Source organism: Ictalurus furcatus, chromosome 3 (genome assembly GCF_023375685.1).
Source record: "Ictalurus furcatus strain D&B chromosome 3, Billie_1.0, whole genome shotgun sequence".
NCBI classification, from domain to species: domain Eukaryota; kingdom Metazoa; phylum Chordata; class Actinopteri; order Siluriformes; family Ictaluridae; genus Ictalurus; species Ictalurus furcatus.
Genome location: NC_071257.1, coordinates 28,016,391 through 28,036,603, shown reverse-complemented (window position 1 = coordinate 28,036,603; position 20,213 = coordinate 28,016,391). Strand labels below are relative to the sequence as shown.

Genomic DNA, 20,213 nt, shown 5'->3' with positions numbered 1-20,213 from the left:
AGAAGGCTGACAGTTGATGGGAAGAAACTCTTCCTGAGTCTGCTAGTGCGACATCGAAGACTCTGCAGTGTTTCCCAGATGGTAGAGGAGTAAACAGACCATGTTTGTGGTGAGAGGTGTCTTTGATTATACTTCTCATCCTCCGTTCTGATCAGGGTGGAGGTGCTGATGCCAAGATCAGTGAGCTTGGAGATCAGCTTGGTTAGGATGACAGTATTGAAGGCAGAACTGAAATTAATTAATAGCATTGTGACATAGGAGTTGCTATTGTCCAGGTGAGTCAGGGCAGAGTGGAGAGCTGAGGTGACAGCGTCCTCAGTTGACCTGTAGGTAAACTGATATGGGTCTAGTGTTGGGGCAGACAAACATGATAACCCCAATGATTACATATTTTTATTAACTATTACAGTGTTTTATTAAATAAGAACGACACAATGAACATTCTATCTGTTTATAGTTAGAGTTAATGTTGAATAAGTTAGTTCCTGTTCTCACTATGACTATCACATTATAACAGCTATAAACAGTTGTTCCCTCAGGCTCTTGTTTCCTTCTCTCTCTTGAAATAACCCCCCCCCCCCCCCCAGTTGGAAAACTGTTACAAAGTTCTAGCACTGGACACTCTATGTAAACAGAGTATATGTTAAATAAGCATTTCCTTACCTAAAACTTCACCATATCAATGATTAGATGTTTTAACATGTTGATTATTAGTCTTAGATTATGTGGCACATCCCCCATACAAGTTCCTGTGAATGAGCTGTTACTATAGAAATGATAACTTGTCAGAACGGGTGCATTAATATAAACATGTAACTTATCTTGCAGTCAGAATTGGTATAGAAAATGAATTAAGGACTGTTGTATGAAGCAGCCTAGCAGCTCCAGTATAAAAAATAAAGAAGCAAATGTCAATCTTTGAACATGTCTCACCGGATCGACTACATTGAGTTAATTGTAAAGTGTGTTTTATTTCATGCCAAACCATTCCTTTAAATCTCACTACAGCACTATTAACAAAGGCTAAAGTTTCTGACTTAATTTACCTTTTATATTTGACTCCTGTTCTAGATTTATAACAAAAGTTTCATTTTCCTTTGTAGTTTTTCTGCAATACTGACACACAATAGTCCTAGCCACTTGCTTTTCTCAGTCTGATCCTTTCTTCCCTGAATTACTTTGTCACCATGAGATGAGAACACTGGCTGGCAATATTTGACGTCATATACGCTCTTCCACTGCCTCTCTTATCCCAGAGGACTCCGCACAATTATGTCTGTGTCTCTCTCTTCATTCCCTGCATCTCTCTCTCTCTCTCTCTCTCTCTCTCTCTCTCTCAATGTTTTTCTCTCTTCCACCCATCCCTCTCACACTCCTATTCTTGCCTTTTATCTCTTGTTCTCACATTGAACATATTTTAGCTGAACATGTTTTTCTTTCTCTTCTCAACTTTCCAGTTCTTTTTCTTAAAAAAAAATCATCAAATCATCAAATTTGAACTTCTCAAATTGTTGAAACTCATGACCTTTCAACTTCTTCTGGTGTTCACTCCGAATCTCCTCTGTGTGTATATGTGTGTGTGTGTGTGTGTGTGTGTGTGTGTGTGTGTGTGGTAGACATAAAGAATGCATATCCTCTGTACACTTGGTGTGTGGGCAGGTGGCTAGAGTGCACAGTGTGTGATATTTATATGTATGTTGCTTTATTTCATGCCAAGCTCTGAGCTGAGAACATATTCATACCTAAAGCATGAGAGATCTCCAAACATCCCCCCCCCCCCCCCCACCCGGGAAAATATCAATAGATTCTCATCCTCAAGATCTTTAAATGTATTTTAAAGATGTACTACATCCACTACAGTCCCCTCTGAAAGTATTGGAATGGCAAGGCCAATTCTATTGTTTCCAGCTTTCATGTGTTAAACAACTTAAAACATGGCACCTTTTGTATCAGATCACCCAATGTTTAGGTGAGCAAACATACAGGAACTGTTAGGTCTTAAAGTAAATTAAAGTAAATAACACTTAATATTTGGTTGCTAACTACATCAAGCTAGTGACCCACTGACCACCAAACTGTTGCATTTTTCTTTTGTGATGCTTTTACAGGCTTGTACTGGAGCTTCTTTCAGTTATTTGTTCTGGGGGGGTTCTCCCTTCAGTCTCCTCTTCAGGAGGTGAAATGCTGCTCAATTGGGTTAAGGTCTGCTGATTGACTTGGCCAGTCTAAAACTTTCCACTTTTTCTCTGCTGATGAAGTCCTTTGTTGTGTTGGCAGTGTGTTTTGGGTCATTGTCTTGCTGCATGTTCCTCCCAATTAGATTGGATGCATTTCTCTGTAAATTGGAAGACAGGTTGTTTCTGTAGACTTTTGTATTCATTCTGATGCTACCATCATGAGTTACAACATCAATAAAGATTAGTGAGACTGTTCCAGAAACAGCCATGCGAGCTCAAGCCATGACACTACCTCCACCATGCTTGACTGATGAGCATCTATGTTTTGGATCATGAATAGATCCTTTCTTTCTCCACACTTTAGCCTTTCCATCACTTTGATAGAGGTTAATTTGGTTCCAGAACTTTTGTGGCTCATTTCTGCATTTCTTTGTGAGTTCCAATCTGGATTTCCAATTCTTACTGCTGATGATGTAGTGGTTTGCATCTTGTGGTCTCTATATTTCTGCTCTTGAAGTCTTCTTCAAATGGTGGATTGTGATACCTTCACCCGTGCTCTGTGAAGGTTGTTGGTGATGTCACTAACTTTTTTTTCCACAGCTCTCACGATGTTTCTGTCATCAACTGCTGTTGTTTTCATTGGCCAACCTTGTCCATGTCTTGTCAGTACACCAGTGGTTTCTTTCTTGTTCAAGACATTCCAAATTGTTGTATTGGCTATGCCCAATGTTTGTACAATGGCTCTGATAGCTTTTCCCTCTTTCCTCAGCTTAAAAATGGCTTGCTTTTTACCTATATACAGCTCTCTGATCTTCATGTTGGTTTATCCTTTTTAAAAACAAATGCAGTCTTCACAGGCAAAACCTAGGGCTCAAACCGAGAGTAGACATTCAGAGCTATTCATTCTTTAAACAATCACTTTAACAGGGCTTACCTGGGCAGCAAGAAACACCTGTCAGTCACATGTTCCCATATTTTTGATCACTTGAAAAAAATGGGGTTTTCAAACAAAACGTGCCATGTTCTAAGCTGTTTAACACATCTAGATGTAGCCACGGGCGGCTGTGGCTCAGGTGGTACAGCGGATTGTCCACTAATCGTAGGGTTGGCGGTTTGATTCCCAGCCCACATGACTCCACATACCGAAGTGTTCTTGGGCAAGACACTGAACCCCAAGTTGCTCCTGATGTCAAGTTAGCGCCTTGCATGGTAGCTCTGCTACCATTGGTGTGTGAGTGTGTGTGTGAATGGGTGAATGAGACACAGTGTAAAGTGCTTTGGATAAAAGCGTTATATAATTGCAGACCATTTACCATTAAATATGAGGAGCTGAAAGCTGATCGTCACATATTCATCTTTTCATCTCAAACCCATATGTCTTCAATGTATAGCACAAACAACAGAATTGGCCTTGCTGTTCCTGTTCTTTCAGAGAGGACTGTAGGTCTAACTAAACTTACAAAAGACAAGCCTTAGTACCCTGAAAGGTACAGATTAGTTGTTTTTTTTTGTTGTTGTTGTTGTTTTTTTAATTTCCAGTACATTTACCAAATGACAAGCATCTGGACTGTCCTTTTTTGCTCATTGCTATGTATACATCTAAAAGTCTAAAATGTACCACATGCTTTCTCTACTGTCGTAAACCCACTAATAGAGACACTGCTGCTGCACTGGTGCAGGTACTTCACTTGAAAATGTGTTAAACGAACACATGTTGCATTAGTCTGGACTGATATGTAGCTATATACATCCACATACATGCTTTCTCTCTGTGTTGGCGTGTGTGTGTGTGTGTGTGTGTGTGTGTGTGTGTGTGTGTGTGATACCCATAAACACACCACATAAACACACCACATAAACACACACACTGTGTGTTGCTTGCTCTTTATTTTTAACCCGGCCCAGTGACTGAGACACAGGCTCACAGATGACGCAGATACAAACGCAACACTGACACCAACAGACACCAAGAGATAGAAGAAAGAATAGAGGGAGGAGAGTGTGAGCTAGAGTGGGAGAGAGGGGAGTGAGAGAGAGAGAGAGAGAGAGAGAGAGTAGAGAAAAAAACAGAACTTGTAGTCAGTAAGAGACAAGTTATGACAAATATATGGATAAAGAAAAGAAGGGAGATGTAGACAGGTGGGACTGAAGTGAGTTTCTCTTTCTCGGTGCATATATCTATGATGAAACCAGAAGAAAAGCAATCACTTGCACCCCTGTTCCTGAAAAACTGACAGCCAGCACACATATGTGCAAAGATTACTCAGTTTCTCTCTCTCTCTCTCTCTCTCTCTCTCTCTCTCTCTGTCTCTCCTTTTCACTCTCTTTCTGACGTCCTCCTTCTCTCCCCTCCCTGTTCACTCCCACTAGTTTGTTTAGGGGAGATAAATATGTTACATCACACTCCACTGAAACATGTTTTGTAGGGTTCCAGAAAAAGAAGTGCATCACCCCCGGTTAACTTGCAACGCGACTATGACGCAAAGAGAGGTCTATAAGACACACTCTGTGAGTTTGTGTGCTTGTGTGTGTGTGTGTGTGTGTGTGAGAGAGAGAGAGAGAGAGAGATACAAATGTGCAAAAGATATATCTTGCAATGAGATTTGCTATAAAAGACTTACAGTAGATGCACACACTCAGAAATAAAGATACTGTACAGTTTGTATCTCATACTTTACAATACAAATGTAGTCTTAAATGTACTATAGTGGAATTATGTATCTTAATGATGTTTCTCTGCAATGATGTTTCTCTAATGTATAAAAGACAGACCCCTGAGAGTACCACCACAACAGGAACCGTAGGGTTTTGTACCTTAAAATCTCAGTTTAGTGCCTTTTCTTTCCTGAAGCTTGCTTTCTGTGCTTGCTTTAACGCTGCTTTGCAGCTTCAGGAAATCGGTGTTAGGTAATTGAATAACGGATGATGAGGTGTTATTTTGTGCCCATATTTGTGCAAAAACCTCAGCTCTCAACTCCCTCTAGTGGCAGCAGTACGCCATTGCAGGAACATTCAATTACCTCATATTGATTTCCTGCCGAGCTGACAGATAACTTTCTCTTCTTCGTCCATCCCCCAGTTCCTATGAAATCAAACCTATTTCCCGCTTGTTACTACCCAGAGCACACGACCAGAGTAAATATAAGAAGACAGAGACTAATCACATACTCAACCTTCTACCCCATGCCTGCCTATTGATATCTCCTTACAAGCACAGCTGGAGTGTGTGTGCCTGGAACACAGCAGCCTCTAACAAAGTAATGGGAATCTGACTTCAAACTGGAATCTGACGTCAAACCTGACATCAGTCCTGAGATATAGATGTGTGTGTGTGTGTGTGTGTGTGTGTGTGTGTGTGTGTGTGTGTGTGTGTGTGTGTGTGTGCCTAGAAGCACTGACCTGGTGTGGGAAGGATGACAGTAAGATGAGATATTGAGATACGATGAGTTTCTACTGAGTGACTGAGAAAACCTTGAAGCTGTTGTGTAATGCATACAGATCCACATGTTTGTCTTACAATCCTTGTGAGGACCCTCCATCCTTCCACTGACATGATTATTAATTCAGCTAATTAATGCTATACCTACACCTAAATCCCCAATCTTAACTTCTAACCAAAATCACACCTAGTCGATTTTTTATTAATTTAATTTAATTTAATTTTTATATAAATGCTGCAGGTCAAAACTCTCAGATATTCCAATTCTTGTGGGGATTTTTTTAGTCCCCACCAAGATATAAAAACATGCCAATCCACTCACACACACACACACACACTCTCACACACACACACACACACACACACGCACACACACACGAAAATGCATTTGCATTATATGAGTCATGAATATGAGTGTATTTGTCTGATTAATCAAGATGCGTGAATTATTATTCATGCGTATTTAATTGTCATATATACAGTGTATTCTGCTAATATTTGAAGGATTATGAGATTTCAAATGTCAGAGAAACCTTTAAAAGTCTACTGTAATAATAAAATCCACAAACACAAATAACATCATGTCAGTCCAACAATATGTCCACATGACAAGCTTGCATCAAGTGTATTCTATTACGTATACGTGTATTCAAGTCTATATTTAGCAAATTGTGTATGTTCTGGTAGTCCTATTCCCCACATGTGAACTTATAATTACAAAGTAAATGGTAAACAGTCTGCACTTATATCGCACCTTTTTAACCTTAGTGGTTCTACAAAGTGCTTTACACTGTTTCTCATTCACCCTTTTACATACACATACACTCACACACCAATGACAGCAGGGCTACCATGCAAAGCACTAGCCTTTAGGAGCAAATTGGGATTCAGTGTCTCATCCAAGGACACTTCAGCATGTGGGCCAACCCTACGATTAGTAGACAACCCGCTCTATCACCTGAGCCACAGCCGCCCGATAATCACAAAGTATTGTATATCAGGTTAGCTAACACTGGCGGTGAGGTTGCCAGCAGAGAGTTGAACATGTGTTTGGACAACATTACATTAACACTAAAATGGTTTTAAAGTATTTGATGACGGGGCTTAGTGGTTATTACGTTTGCCTCACACCTCCTGGGTTGTGGGTTCAAATCTCGCCTCTGCCTGCGTGTGTGGAGTTTGCATGTTCTCCCCGTGCTTTGGAGGCTTCCTCCTGGTACTCTGGCTTCCTCTCCCAGTCCAAAAACATGCACTGTAGGCTGGCTGGCATTCCCAAATTGTCCGTAGTGTGTGAATGGGTGTGCCATCGTTACATTAGCAAGTAGTTTTGTTCATGGTGGATGTTAGACATACTAATTAATAACTTAAGGCTACATTAAAACCATGCTATGTAGTGCAACTGTTACTTTTAAGTGCTCCATGATCTCAATCATAGTCACCATTTACATTCAAACTATGCTACAATGGTGCTTACATTCTATTCTGTATTAAAACACGCAGGTCCTATAGTGGTGCCATATTATAATTAGATATTGTCATAAATACACAATAGTTCTTCAATACCTTCGTATCATACATAGCTAAAATTATATATCTATGGGACATATATAATGACAGACCCCATTGCATACCTGCTAGTGCATTCTTGTATATAAATCTAATATGAGCAAAAGTCCAACCACCCACTTACAAATAAAAAAAAGCTACCCATGACTGCATGGTCAACAGTAGCCAAGTTCAATGGAGAACCCACACACACTTGGCACAGTGGTTTGCACGTGCTAATGATAACTAGTTATCTAGTCTGGTCTGTTCTGGGATCTTCCAGAGATAAGCCTCTATAACTTAATCCATGACAAAAATTATGCTGTATAGTTTCTATTTAGAAAAAATAAAGAATTAGGGAAAGTTAGCCAGTGACACCATCCATTCCTGCACAATGATAAAATGATAAAGGGCTAACAGGAAGGAAAACTCATAACATAGCAGAAATCAGATTTATTTGTATTTGTAATTAGAAATTGTATGCTCATGTCCATGGGCAAATCTCTCGGTTGGGAAACTTGTACTGACAAGACTAGATATGTCGATTGCGACCGGATCCCATGGGGCCAAACAAAAAAGTTGTTGGTTTGGACATTCATGCAAATGGGTGGCCAGACATGTAACTAGCTGGACAAAGAAAAGCTATGTTCATTAGTACAGAAGCATGTTGGACAGGATGGGTTGCTACCATGTTCTTTAATCCATCTTAAATAAATGCTTTATTCTGCTTAGGGTCGCTGTGTTTTTATTTATGTGTCTTTGTGTATTTATTGGGAAATAGAAACCTTTAAGTGTAAAGAAAATTCATGGACCATCTCAGTACAGAATTATTTTGCACACAAACTATTAAAAAATGACACATTATCAAAAAATCGCATTATCAAAATGTGTGCAGTAATCTGTTAACTAACAGTAATTGGAGACAGTTTCAGAATTTTCCATCCATGGAAAATATTTGTACTAAAATTATTACTAGATTCCAGGTGACAGTATTAATAGGAATAAAAACTGTAATGATGGTGGGTTGTGATTTCCACCACTATAACAAAATGAGAAAATCACAGAGCCCCTGGCTATGTTTCATGGACCTCTGGGCATTCCTGGGCCCCCACTTTGAGGACCATGGCTCTAGATGATTCATTTTAATGAGCTTCCAGAACTGTGTAATAAGATGTGTATTAAGTCCTGGAGGGTGTATAAATGCATGAGTATGAACACCTCATCACTTCATGATCCTCTCTCTTAAACACTTTTGCCTCACACATGGCTTAGGTCATCCATGTAAGACCTCCATATGACTTGTTAACCTATGGTAAGTCCATTGTGGTATCAATGGAATGAGTGATTAGCCCACCCAGATTCACCAGAACCCTGTTAGCCAGCACATTTCCAGGTGGATCCAAACAGGCCTTTATGGAAACTGTAAAGGCCTGGATAGTTAGGATACCCATCATACATCACACTGTTTAGCAATCCTGTACTTTGTCTGTTTCCATCTCCCTTGACAAGGATAAGGACGATCCTGGTTTTTTAAATTATATGAAATATTTCATCTTGATTAGTGAATGTCTAACAGGTATTTTAATATCTAACAGAAATTTGGGGCTATAATTGTATTTGGTAACAGAACATCAATTATTTAAAAAGAAGAATTATTATAAGAATATGTTATTAAGAAATTAAAAAATTAAAATACTTGACTAAATGCCTGCCAGTAGTAATGGTGGTAGACAGAGATTATTGGATAATATACAGTATAATTGTTTAATTAAAATCACCATAATTGTAATAAAAAAAGTTTTATGATTATATTGGCAGCAAAACTACTAAATTGCTTCATTATTTCAATAAATGAGGGGGCGGGGCTAAAATATTGATCACATGATAGGTAAATGTTATTGTTATGTTACAGGCAATGCAACACTGGTTTGCCAGGGAGGGGGTGCGTAATTAATGTTTAGAGTGTTTTCATATTCACTGAATCTGGACTTATTCAGAGTAAAAGTTTAGGCACCTTATTTTCAAGCAGTTCATTGTCCAATATAGAACTAATGTTATGGTCTTGAAAACAGGTTTTCATGGAATTTAAACACTTTAAAGGTGCAACGCACAATATTTAAGAATTTCTAGACCTAGAATGCTCATATCATTTTAAAAGTACTGTGAAAATGAATTCCAGGGCAGAAATTAGCCCATCCCTGGCCAGAACACAGGTTAGCTTAACTAAAAGGCATATGTAGTATCATCAGAGGACATGATATAAGTTTGGGTAAAGGTAAAAAGCTTGTCAATGTTTTAATTTTCATTTCAAATTTGCCTCACAGGCAGCAGAGGATATTAAAATTTACAAACTGATCCTCTAAGATGAAGGTCTGTGCTAGTTTAGATGCACTGGAAATGGCTAGAGGTATTCGATTTTACTCCAGTTTCTTTTCCTTCCCAGATTTAGTTTATGTCAGAATGATAGCTAAGTATTAGAATAGCTGAAGCTATGAATAACACAGAACAGAGTGATGCCACATGTATCCTTTTTATTTCATAAGGATGAGGGGTTTTTAGATGGCCTTGAAGCCCAAACTTTGTCACCTTACTCATACCCATGTCAATCATCTCCCCTGATCCCATTCCCAGTTGGAGAAAAGAGTGTGATGTGGTTTGCTTGATTTTCCTCAGAAGAATAGAATAGATTTGAGGATGAGGAAGTGGAGGATGAGGGAGAGAGAACAGAAAGAGAAAGCAGAAGAAAAGAGTGAGATAGGAGAGAGAAAAAGAGTGTGCCATCCTACGCTTAACAAACACATTATCACTATCTATGGTCAGCAGCCATGATTTGTACTATTACATACACTCACAACCCATTCCTCTCTTCCTCTTTGCCTTATATGGATGGCATGATCCTTCTCTCCTTCTTGTCCCTTGGTCCTCCCCCTCTTCCATCAGCTCCACACCCTCTCTTTCTCTCCCCACCTCTCCCTCTCTTTCCCATCCTCTCAAACCCTCACTTGCTAGCCATGGTGTAGCAGCCGTCCGGGTGCCACTGCATGTCACGCACACGCCTCATGGACTGCATCTGGGGGCAGCGAGCACCATATTCATTAAAGTGCTTGTAGTCACCCTTCTCCAGCAGGTATTGGCTGCCACGGTAGCCTGGGTACTGGTAGCCCACCCAACTGAGGGAGGAAAGCAGAGGAGAGGAGATTCAATGAAAGGCAGGAAGAAATAGGAGATCTGTGGGCGTGAGGAAGTGTGCCGGCGGGTGCAAAGGTAGAACATGTAGGAGAGACTGTAATGAATAGAGACTGTGCAGGGATTTTTAATCAAGGGTCAGACAAGACTGACCCCTTCTGAGCTGGGCATTACCATGCTGTGTATCTTCACAAATGGATTTTTAAAGCATAATGGACATGAAAATGGAAAACTCTGCATTTGTGACTCAGTTTAAAAGTAAAGTGTAGTGAGCTGCTTGGATCATTGAATGTGCTATAGCTCACCACCAATATTTAGAACACTTTTATAAAACTCTCACAGAACTAAAGGCTAAATCAACTGATTTGTCTGAAATCCTAATTTTAAACTTGGCTCTTGGTAACACACACGTAAGCAAGTAGCCCAGTACTTACGTGCCACAGCTGACCATGATACTGCCAACTCGGTCAGTGAAGCCGTAGGAGTACAGGCTGGGCACATCGTCATTGATTATCTCCATCTTTCGCCCCTTATAGTCACCAACTTCATACAGACAGATCTTGTGCTTCTCTGGGTCCTGTGGCAAACAAAATTATTTTCTATTTCTAAGCTTTTCAAGCAGATTTACCCTGACATCACATCTACACTGAATCTTTCCACAATGACCTATCAAATCTGCCACTCTCCTTATATGGTCAGAGCTTCCTGTCCTTGGAACTTGGTCTCAAGAAAGAAATACACAGATTCAAATAAGCGAGGGTGATATAGTTGGAATCTATTTGACCCCAACCCTAAGCTTAACCTTCATCATTTTTTGTTTGAATTGTTACAAATTGTATAAACATGAGACCATTTTGATTCTTGTTAACTCTGCTTGTTGACTGGTTCTATAAATCCATCCATTCATTTTCCATACTGCTTATCCTACATAGGGCCACAGGGGATGCTTGGAGCCTATGCCAGGGAACTTGGGGTACAAGGCGGGGGACACCCTGGACAGGGTGCCATTCTATTGCAGGGCACATTCACTAACACACACATTCACATACTAAGGACAATTTGGAAATGCCAATCAGCCTATAATGCATGCCTTTGGACTGGGGGAGGAAACTTGCATATCCAGAAGAAACCCTTCAAAGCACAGGGAGAACATGCAAACTCCACGCACACAGGGTAAAGATGGGATTTGAACCGCCAATCCTGGATGTGCGACGCAAACATGCTATCCACGTTGACTGGTTCCTTTTCTGATTATTTACATTTGCTGTTTTACTCAGTTGCATTGCTATACCCTAAAAAAAGGTTATTTGGATAAATCAAAGTTTGTAGCTTTCTGAATGCATCTGTCTCTGAAAGGGAACCACGTTCTACATGGAAACCTGAATTTTCCACATGGACAGACCAAAACCCATTAGGAATAAAAACCAATAAGAAACCATCACTTCACTGACTTTTGGCTAAATATAGTGTCTATTCTTTATCAGTTTAATATCTGATATGTCCTCTATATGTAGACTTCATCTCCGCTGCACAGTGACCTGGTATTGCAGTCTGAATAGTTTGTTTATTTTCTTTTTTTTTATTACTTGATTACCCTATGCTGTTTTTATCACCCTGTATTTTGACCTCTGCCTGGTGCAATGGATATGATTAATAGAACAGTCCTAGTAAACACACACAGTGGTGTCAGTTTCATCCTGAAATGTCAGTATCATCCTGAGTCATGCCCCTCATTTCTGCACTTGCTATTCTGTTCTTTGTTGACATTAATGATGCACCTTCAGCATAGAGAACAGAAGTCTCATAGTACAACATGTTTTAGAATAAGCACGGTAAAAGAATATCTTGATGTAATTAGTCAACAAGATGAAAACATTAAGAAACTGTGAAAGGAAATTAACATACAAATTTACACTGACGATACTGTGATTCAAAGGTGAATGTGTTTGTTATGACACTCTTTCACGGATTCTGTGCCCAGTTTTTTTCCCAACTGTGTGTGTTCAGGAATATTACTCCTTTTAATTAAATATATTTAAAATGATGAATGAACTTAAATACACTTTAATATATATTATTTACCAATAACTCATAATGAAGAAGAAGCAATATAAACTTGCATACACCCACTTTTGGGTCATCCTGATCTACAATGTCAGAGACATTGTCAGAAAACTTATATATTTACAGTGTACTGTATTTCTGTTATCTGACTGGTCACAGTTGTGACTGCTGACATTTCTGCCTCCTGTAAGCATGATAAAAGGACAATAACTTATCCATAATACAGCTTTGAAAGATTATATCGATCAAGTATGGATTTTATTGCTAATATTACGCATATTATATTTACTTACTTTGATAGAAATCTGCAAGCAGGAAGTCATGTGACCCTCACCACCCACATGAACGTGACAAGTTCATATTCATTCCAGTAACATGCCATAATATCATATCAGTTTCACCCAGTGGGATTGAATGGGTTAACAAATGAGACCATAGCATAATGATGAAAAAACATAAAACTATAGCTTCAGAAGAAGAGTTAGTTTTAGGGTTCATGGAGAGGAGAATTTATACCATTCGGACAGGTCTGAAGGAGAGCAGATAGTCGTTCCTCTGGCAGTTGCTCCAACAGTCCCAGCGAGGATACTCGCCTTTCTCCAAGATGTACATCTCACCACAGAAGTTCATCTGCTCAAAACCAACAAAACTACAGACAGAGCAGATTACAAAGAAAGAGAGAAAGAGAGAACGAGTAAGTGTCAGGGTGAGTAACCTGACTTGAGGATCTCACTATAATTGTTCCTGTCATGTCTGAAATAACGGCATGTAACTGTTTATTACTCACGGGCCACATTCAACGCGAAGGGAGCGTACTTTGTCCATGCCCATCTCACACACGTTCATACACTCATTTCTGATTTCAATCATACGGCCCTGGAAGTTTTCACGGTCAAACACGTACATCTACACGCGTGAGGAAAAAAGAAATGGAGAAGAATGTAAAGAGAAAGGTGTGTAAAGGGAAGACGAGTAGAACTAAAAAAAAAAAACAAAATAAGACAACATATAATAACTTTTATTATAAATAATTATTATAAATAATAGCATTTTCTCTCAAACAAAATTGTTAACACCTGTTACGTAACGGACTCGATGCAGAAGCAATTGCAGACGAATGTCTTTATTTACAGCCAGAACTTAACAAACAGGGATCGCGGTCTAAACTGGAAAAGCTATAATCAAGGTACTAAACATGAGACTAAGTTCAAAGCATGGAACAAATACATGGCACGAAAACACGACCGCTTAGCATCAAGGTAGCTTATATATCCTTGGCGTCTATACATTTAATACTGCTCGAAGTGCGCAGCAACACGAGGGGCTTAAGTAACACCCAGATTCAAACCTGATCGTAAACAGCTGAGACAATTAATACACACCGTCGAAAACCAACCAATGACTAAACAAGGAGGAGACAGAACAGAAACCAAACAAGTACACATGTCCGTTCTAAACACAGTCTCCATCGTCCATGCACACTCACCACGTGTGCACGCACGCTCCCCCTAACTCCCCTTACAAGCGGCACGTTGACAGGCAATTTGCAGATGGAATAAGGACAGCTATTCTGTTGAACAAGAAATCCAAATAAATTATCATCTGTGTTTCAGGATTTTTTTTTATTGATGTCAGTTTCTAAAACGTAATAAAGACAAATTAAAGACAACAATAAAGAGACAGATTATTGTTGATCTGCTCACATGTAATGTATATAAAAATGCATTATTATACACCATTAAGCACAATTAAGGCTTAAAAAGTCTGAAATGTCATATTATCCTCCACTCTTTTTTAGACACCACCACCATTTCCCCCCACAGTTTTTCAGTTCCATGTAAGCCAATTTTTGCAGCTCAAGTATTAAAATCCACCTTTAAACACCACCCCCATAAGACACACTGTTTTAAAGAGTTCATCTGTTGTCCTTAAGCCAGTCATTCTGAACTTTATATAAAGAGAGGATTCACCTGCATATATCTATGGCAACTGGAATTGTTAAAAACGAGACTTGTCATGATTATCACCATGCGTTTATGCCTGGATGCTTTGCTTGTCTTGCCTTTATGAAAAATAACACTGTCAGACAATAGTTTTAACAACTCTATTGAGTTTTATTACAGTTTAATTTAGTAATACACAATACAAAACCTATAAGGACAAAATGGCAAGAAAATACTGGAAAATATTCTATTCAATCTTTGTATTTAAGGGCTTAGTAACTGGATCCTCTAAATCAGGGATGTCCAATCTTATCCGGAAAGGGCCGGTGTGGGTGCAGGTTTCATTCCAACCAAGCAGGAACCACGCCTGATTCACCAGTTTAATCAGTTGATCTTGGCTTTCAATAGACTCAGGTGTGGCTTCTGCTTGGTTGGAATGAAAACCTGCACCCACACCGGCCCTTTCCGGATAAGATTGGACACCCCTGCTCTAAATCATCTAAACTATATCCTCTATATGAGGTTCACTTGGAGGATAAACTATTTAAGCCTATTGATAAAAGAGTCATACACAGAGTTTGTATTAATTTTAAGACCAGTACATGTATACTGTGTGTGGTGCCCAGTAGAGTGATCAGAGATCTTTGCCTATTTGAATTTTTTTCTTTTTCCTTGTGATACTTTTCAGCAACAAAAAATAAAAAGGGGGTGGGGAGAAGTTAATGACATTACTCAATTCAGTTAAACCTATTCCTTAGATTTTCTACATTTAGGTATTTAAAATGAGCCTGTGGTTTGAAGTTAAATTTTAAAGAAAAGCAGAAGTCAAAATAATTTCTTTTTGTTACTGAAGTTAAGGTTAGAGTTACATTTAGGTGTCTCAAGTTATGTGTGTTTGTGTGTGTGTGTGTGTGTGTGTTACCCTGAAGGTGTCCATGTCAACGTCTGACTTGGTGCTCTGCGCAGCCTTGCCGTCAGGCTGAGCGGCAGGCTTGGGCTTCTCTTCAGCAGAAGACATAACTGTGATTAAAAAAGGAGGTCGAGAACATTAGCTTTTTTATTTTTAATTTAGACTTTATTCATAAACACATGTTCATAATTGGGGATATGTTGTGGGAAAATGAATAATAAATGCATCATTAGTTGTGATAAATTATTAAATGTCTTCATTATATAAACAACTGCGCATTAATTGATCATCTAAATTCATATCATATTAGTGTAAAAGTTTCCAACATATTTATACCTGTAGGTTCTGGTGACTTCAAGACACTACTGCAGACTGCTGAACGCACTAATACTACAATACATGTCTCATATTATGGTATTCATATACATTTCAATATTAATTCTTTAAATTTAAATCCAAATGATGGGTGGCTAATGCTCTACTGTGTTATTTTTCATCAGAGATAAGAAGATGATTGTTCTTTCAGCTTTGGTCACTTGATACTTCCTAGAATCAACATGTATAATATGTATCACACACTAATAAAAAGTGAATTAACTTGTTCATTTATGCTCAATAATTTGCATGATAAGGCCTTAACAAAGCATTAATTTAACATGATCACAGATATTTGTCATTTTTACACAACAGACCTCCAATTATGAATTTATAGAAGTGTTTATGAATAAGGATGAATTCATAGTGAATAAACTGCATACAAGTGCCTAATTAGGGCTTTATTAAACAAATAACAAGCTCATTAACCCCTAATATGTGTTCCTTAAATTATTCCCCAAGTATTCCTATAATGAACTGCAGGCTGACTTGCTGTGGTAATAGTGCACAGTCATAGGATAGCTTTTGGATGCTACTCAGTGAAGTTGCATAATAAAGTCAAATTCTTCAAGCTTATCAAGCTCCAGTGAAAATATTTGCGGTTATGAAAAAGCAGTAAAGTATGAAAACTATTGTGGAATTTGGAGTGTTTAGTTCCTACTAACCTCTGAAAGTCCAGCACACACACTTAAACCTTATCATATAATAAAGTTTCACAAATTTGTAGTTACTGTATAATAAACATTATGGTTTGGGAATGTAAAGGAGCATTGAGGTCTTGGCAGTTTCCAGTATGCTACAGTGGTACAGTAAAATATTATAAATAACTAACTTTTTGTGTCTCAGTTAAAAAGTGTCATGAGAAAAACCTTATTACCTGGATGAAGCCTTAAAATCCCCACGCCCCAGGCCAAAAAAAGTGCACAAATTAGTTCCACACAAAGAGAATAATAGAATACAGAAAGAAATGAATACTGTAAGTCAATATCTAAGTTACACTGACTCATTTATGCTCACATGTCTTCAATGCTGCCTTTCTGATTCCTATGTTGGCTAAGTATATCATTCTTATTGTCTTCTTTGAAGCCCATGTCTCTACTCAGTCATAATTTTAGTGAGGTGACAGACACCTTTTTTTTTAATTATTATTCATTACTTTTCCGACACAACAACTGTGCATAAGACATTAGCAACTGTGATATGCACTCACAGCATGTTATTGTTATTCGCCTCCTACTCCTCTAACACTTTCTGCGTCAATGCCGGAGTAAATGCTATGTCATCACTGTTAACAGTCAGGTCTTCACTGCATGCCCCAGTTTTCCTCTACGTATCACTTCTACTCCTGATTTACATTCAGAGCAAATGATGATGTCATCATGAACATCTTGCTTTTTGTTATTTTTCATGTGCTTTATCATTGTCTATGGGTCCCCTACAGGTGAGTTCATTTTCAGCCAATTATTTTACTATTAGTTACTAAATAATTCTTAGTAGTTGCTGAATAACAAAATATTATTCTTATTATTAGTATAAGTATTATTAGTATTAGGTGTTAGGACTGTTTGTCTCTTTCTGGCTTCTTACCTGAGTGTAAGTGAGTAGCCGGCGTCTCTCTCTCACACAGCCAGTCAGTGTATGTTGAAAATGAGTGTGTAGCTCTTTTATAGGCCAGCACCCAACGTAATGGGATTAGACCCAAACAAACAAACCCGCTGAGCTCACCACCCCACACACAGAATAGAATTTACCCCATCATCAAACAGACAGAGACACAGAGACGGGCGGTGGGGGTATGGGTAAAGCTAGAAATAGAGGGAGGTACTGGGGATTTTACACTTTTTTATTATGCCTTAAGTGTTGGAATTAAGGGCAGTGGTATGGCAGCAGTTAAAGGGTCTTTGTTAGTGACCAGATAAAAGTGTGCTCAAACCCTAAAACTGCCAGAGGACCATTGATTGACACCTGCTCAGCTTTAGGCCTGGATTTTGCATGATTTACCCGATAACAGCTCTGAGTCTTCTCCTATAATGCCTGATGAGGTTGGAGAATACATGGCAAAGATCTGAGACTGTTCCTCCATACAGAATCTCTCCAGATCCTTCAAATTTCTAGGTCCATGCTGTTGGACTCTCCTCTTCAGGTCACAGGTGTTCTATGAGTTTCAAGTCAGGACACTGGGACGGCCATAGCAGGACCTTGATTTCGTAAGCCAGTTTTGTGTTGATTTTGATGTATGTTTTGGATCATTGTTCTGCTGGAAGATCCAACCACGGCCCATTTTGAGCTTTCTGGCAGAGGCAGTCAAGTTTTCATTTAATGATGCCATGTATCCTAACAAAATGTCCAGGTCCTCTGGCAGAAAAACAACCCCAAAATATTGAAAAGCCACCACCATATTTAACCGTGGGCATTAGGTACTTTTCCATATGGTTACCTCTATATGTGCGCCAAAACCACCTCTGGTGTTTTTTGACAAAAAGCTCTATTCTGGTTTCATCTGACCATAGAACCCGATTCCATTTGAAGTTCCAGTAGTGTCTGGCAAACTGAAGACACTTGAGTTTGTTTTTGGATGAGAGTAGAGGCTTTTTTCTTGAAACCCTTCCAAACAGCTTGTGGTGATGTAGGTGACTTCGGATTGTAGTTTTGGAGACTTTCTGACCCCAAGACCCAACTAACTTCTGCAATTCTCCAGCTGTGATCCTTGGAGATTTTTTGGCCACTCAAACCATCCTCTTCACAGTGTGTTGAGATGATATAGACACACGTCCTCTTCCAGGTTGATTCATAACATTTCCAGTTGACTGGAACTTCTTAATTATTACCCTGATGGTGGAAATGGGCATTTTCAATGCTTTTGCTATTTTCTTATAGCCATTTCCCATTTTGTGAAGCTCAACAACCTTTTGCTGCACATCACAGCTATATTCCTTGGTCTTACTCATTGTTATGAATGACTAAGGGACTATGTGCTAGCTCATATTTATACCCCTGTGAAACAGGAAGTCATGGTTCAATTTCCTGTTCCTAGTCCCCCAGGTATACTAGAAAAAAGAAGTAAAATATCAATGGGAATATACTTCAAATATATTTTTCTCATATGAATTCATAGGCTGCACACCTATATTTAACAAAGATTTTTTTAAACTTGTGTTTTGTTTACAATTGTTTGATATCCATGAGAGCAGAGTATTTTTCCGATTTTTTTCAAATAAAAGATCAAAAGGTTAAACAATAAAGTAAATTTTTCACAGCCTTCTTTGCTCATATTTACCAAGGGTGCCAATATTAGTGGAGGGCACTGTACATAAGTGCAACCTACGAGGTGTATGATGGGGGTGATCTACCTAAAAGGCCTAATGAAAATGCCACAGAGTTTACAGAATAACTGATATAATGTAACTTTATTACTTCACATTTGGATCAATGTGTGAAGTAAAATCAATTTGACCTATTTTTTCCCATTTGCTGACCTACATGAACATCTGCGACTGTCCCTTATTGTGTACTTGCTACACGGGCCATGACTGTGCATGCCTGTATTCAGTCGGCTCCAGAAAACTCGCTGACAGTGCACAGAAACACACATGCACACGCTCTCACACACACACCCACACCCACACAGACCCACACAATTGATTTAATATAGCCTTATTACATATTTATAATACATTGCTAAACAGATACTAAGTTTCAACTGAGAGAGTGAAATGAAATGACTGAGTAAAGTGAGTGTCTATAGGCAACAAGTGACAAATGCACCATTTGTTTTTATTTATCAAAACTAATTGCGCTAGTCTAAGAAGTATTATAGGTGCTACATTAAAGTGTTATTCAATGCTCCCAGAAGAATCCCGGCCTTCTGTTTTCCTCAAAAGCTTCTGTTGTACCTCTTCAAAAACATGGCTTCAAATATGATAATAAAGATCTTGATTTAATATAGAGGGGAGAATCAGGAAGTGCATCCTTAACTATAATAAAATTACAGTCTTCCACCTAATCAGACAAGAAAAATAAATTATATATATATATATATATATATATATATATATATATATATATATATATATATATATATATATAAATATATATATACACACACACACACACACACACACACACATCAAATGAGAGAACCAATATTGGTTTTTCTTTTTCGGTCAACATCACAAAAGATAATACAACACATCTAATCATGAAAATTTGTTTGATTCTCAGTTTTCAGTATAGCTTAATAAAGAAACATGCCTGCTCTTTGATCAAGGAAAAAAAAGTGTTACAGTCAGACCTATCCATTTTACCTTTTTTATTTGTTTTTATCTCAGAGCAAATTTATATAGCTTTATAGAGTAGGTTTGAGTCAGACATACAGTACAATAATCATAATAATAATCATCATCATCATCATCATAACAACAACAACAACAACAACAACAACAACAACAACAACAACGATAATAATAATAATAATAATAATAATAATAATAATAGAGTCTTTAAAGGCTATATGGTTAAGTCATGTCTGTCTCACACACATTTATACAATTCCTAGCAAAGTTAGGTTATTAAAA

At 38.4% G+C, this 20,213-nt stretch overlaps 1 protein-coding gene across 1 annotated transcript; it reads right to left on the bottom strand.

Annotated features, from left to right (window-relative positions):
* Positions 1-10,128: 10,128 nt before the first annotated feature.
* On the bottom strand, positions 10,129-15,372 carry crybb1l2 (crystallin, beta B1, like 2). Its single transcript, XM_053621924.1, has 5 exons — positions 15,277-15,372; positions 13,199-13,317; positions 12,928-13,060; positions 10,782-10,924; positions 10,129-10,331 (listed from the first exon to the last, which is right to left on the bottom strand). The coding sequence occupies exons 1-5, from the start codon at positions 15,370-15,372 to the stop codon at positions 10,160-10,162; spliced, it is 663 nt and encodes a 220-aa protein (XP_053477899.1). The 3' UTR covers positions 10,129-10,159.
* Between the last annotated feature and the right edge of the window lie 4,841 nt (positions 15,373-20,213).

Coding starts and splice junctions, on each gene's coding strand:
- crybb1l2 (XM_053621924.1), bottom strand. CDS start 15,372: ATGTCTTCTGCTGAAGAGAAGCCCAAGCCTGCCGCTCAGCCTGACGGC. Junction 13,318..15,276: donor TTGACATGGACACCTTCAGG/GTAACACACACA, acceptor TCACGCGTGTAG/ATGTACGTGTTTGACCGTGA. Junction 10,925..12,927: donor CCTTCAGACCTGTCCGAATG/GTATAAATTCTC, acceptor TGTTTGCCACAG/GACCCAGAGAAGCACAAGAT.